Source organism: Nicotiana attenuata, unplaced genomic scaffold, assembly GCF_001879085.1.
Source record: "Nicotiana attenuata strain UT unplaced genomic scaffold, NIATTr2, whole genome shotgun sequence".
NCBI lineage: Eukaryota > Viridiplantae > Streptophyta > Magnoliopsida > Solanales > Solanaceae > Nicotiana > Nicotiana attenuata.
This window is the reverse complement of record NW_017670842.1, coordinates 419,903-422,827: the sequence shown is the minus strand read 5'-3', so window position 1 is coordinate 422,827 and position 2,925 is coordinate 419,903. Positions and strand designations below refer to the sequence as shown.

General features: G+C 35.8%; 1 protein-coding gene across 1 annotated transcript; it reads right to left on the bottom strand.

The window, feature by feature from the left end:
• Positions 1 to 1,282: 1,282 nt before the first annotated feature.
• Positions 1,283 to 2,383, bottom strand: LOC109243816 (probable protein phosphatase 2C 55). The gene has a single exon (XM_019410813.1). The coding sequence runs from the start codon at positions 2,381 to 2,383 to the stop codon at positions 1,283 to 1,285; it is 1,101 nt and encodes a 366-aa protein (XP_019266358.1).
• Positions 2,384 to 2,925: the final 542 nt, after the last annotated feature.

Below are 2,925 nucleotides of genomic sequence, written 5' to 3'. Positions count from 1 at the left end.
CCAGAGGCTCGCCTTCCCCGTGCTCATTCCTCCCGTCCTCCCCGTGGTCATTCTTCCCATCATCGACAAATAACCCATTCTAGATACCGTCATGGTGAAGAAAGTTCATCAGACGGTGATGATAATGATGTAGAGAACAATCTTTGAACTTATTAAAATACAATTGGTTTTCGAATGGTTCTGTAATAACATTTCACTTATTAGTTTGGTAATTAGCATAAAGTATAAAGTTCTATTGAACTTTATACTTTGTTCGTTATAATTGTTGTTGTTGTTGTCGCTTGTTGTTGCTGTTGTTGGCATATTTGCCTATTTAGGAATTTTGGTAAGCTGGCAGGTGGTGTAGCTGCCAAAAGAGGCAGTTCCTGCCAGCAATATACCAAGAAAAGCGACCAACTTTGGTCGCTATTTGGTCGCATTTCTATTTAAAAAAAAACAATTTTCTGTGAAATAGCGACCAAGGTTGGTCGCTATTTAACCCAAATTTCCCAAAAAGCGACCAAGATTGGTCGCTATTTACCAGAAAATTAACAATTTCTGGAAATATGGCGACCAGGGTTGGTCGCTTATTAATAAATAAAAAAATTAATTCATATATTTAGCGACCAACTTTGGTCGCTTATTTAAAAAAAAAATTAAAAAATTTATAGTATAGCGACCAACTTTGGTCGCAATTTTCCAGATTTTAAAATATAATATTTCGTATACAGACCAAAGTTGGTCGCTACTTTATAATTAATAATAAATAAAAAAAATGAAATTTACACAAATGAGACCAACTTTGGTCGCAAAATTTATAATATTAAAATAATATAGCGACCAAAGTTGGTCGCCAGTGTCTTTACCGGAATATTTGGTCCTATGACTTGAGAGACCAAAGTTGGTCGCTAATTAGCGACCAACTTTGGTCCCTAAGGTAAAGGGACCAGCTTAATATCGACCAGGCACGTTTGGTCGCTTTTTGGTCGCTTTTTGGCCAATAAGCGACCAACACTGGTTGCTTTTTGTGGTCGTTTTTTTCCGGATTTCTAGTAGTGGCCAAAGTTGACATGAAAATGTAATAATTAATTCTTGGATTCCAAATATATAATGCTACACAAATGAGTGGATGTCCTTAATTTTTATTCATAAAGAATCAGTAACTATGCGATTTATGCACATTAATTTTTTGTGCTTCATATAGTTTATACAAATTTGTCTACTGGTGTTCACATGAACTAAATTAAGTGAGTTAAATTTTTCTGCCTCCTTCAATTTCCTCTCCAAATAGTCACTTGATTAGTCACTGGATGTAAGCAACAATAACAGTAATATCATCAACTTTTCCTCCTCTATGACTAAACCATTCCCTCTCAGCTGCTCTTCCAAATGGTGTATCTGCAAACCTATCAAATGAGTTATACAATGCAATATTTCCAATTTGACTAGCCAATTCCTTTGCCTTCAACTTCTCATCAATCCCTCTTTGAACAAGTTCCTCAATCTCACTTTCATTCATGTTATCAAGAAGCCCATCTGTTCCAACAATCAAAACATCATCTTTTTCGACCATTAATTCCAGCTCTTGAGCAACACTAGGATTATCTTTAGAATTTCCCAATTGATATGGACAATTAAACCTCCGTTGTTGTATTGGCGATTTGTATATAACTCTTCCGTTTCTAATCAGAAAAAATCCACTGTCACCAACGTTAGCAGCACATAACGTATTTTTTTCACTGTCCAAAGTTATAATACATGCTGTTGACGAGCCTTCAGAATTTGTGTTTTTGTAAGCTTCTTGAAGAACCCTTTTAGGGTTCACAGCAGTACCCTTTGGTTCATTAATATCTACGGCAATAAGTGAATTTCTCATAAGCTCTCTTGCGTATAATCCAGCATCAACACCCTTTTTTGCCCAGCCACCAACACCATCTGCTACACCAATTGTTTGGTATAATTTATGGATAAAGTGTGCATCTTCACCTCGTGGTTTATTTGGGTTTTCTTTGGGTAAGTATAAAGATCCAGCCACCAATTTTAGGCTTGGTAATTTTTTACTGCAGTGCGGGGGTACTACTCTTGTCCTGTGGGCGACTTGAGTAATGGGAGAATGACAACTGGGTCCTTCGGTGGTAGAACCTCGTGAGACGGGCAGCTTGGAAACTTCAGCAAAGTTGTGGAATGAATGGTGATCATGACCTAATGATATGCATGCAGCCACTATATTTGGACTAGGGTAGACATGACTAAATTTGAGTCTCTTCTTGCTATAATTTTCCAGTTGATAACTATCGTTAATTTCATTGGAAGAAAAGTCGAAGTACCTCTTCTGCGGCAGCTTGAAAACTTCATCAAACTTCTTGAACGAATGTTCATGAGCTAATGAGATGCATGCAGCCATTGATTTGTTGATTTGCCAAAAAATGAGGTGATACGAAAGTACTACTTGAAGGGCTAAGGCTTGGTTATAAGATGGAGTAATATATAGGCAGAGTAATCCTAGTTAGAATAGGTTAGGGAAACATAAGTTTTTGGAAAGTAAAAAACGAGATGATGAAAGAAGCTGCTTGAAGAGCACGTTAGGGCTTGGTTATACGGAAATTATATACGTAGTAATCCTAGTTAGAATAGGTAAGGGAAAATGGAATTACAGTTTTCGGAATTATCAGTTTAGGAAAATATCATAGTCAACTTTGTTTTACTAAAGAGAAAAATGCGATGTGTATCACTACTTCATTTTGACGTTTTAGTTTATTTAATTTGATCAAACTTTAAAGTAATTTAAGTCTTTGCAGCAGATTACTATTAATCACTCGCAATAATTACATAAATTTCGTCCGAAAAGAAAAAATGCGAGAGTAAGATTTAATCCACGTATTTCTTAGTTCAACTAAAAAGAATCTAGAAACAAATATTCCAATTACATATTTATTGAGAATTTCC

Excerpts from the sequence above, each read along its gene's own strand:
- LOC109243816 (XM_019410813.1), bottom strand. The coding sequence starts at position 2,383 with ATGGCTGCATGCATCTCATTAGCTCATGAACATTCGTTCAAGAAGTTT.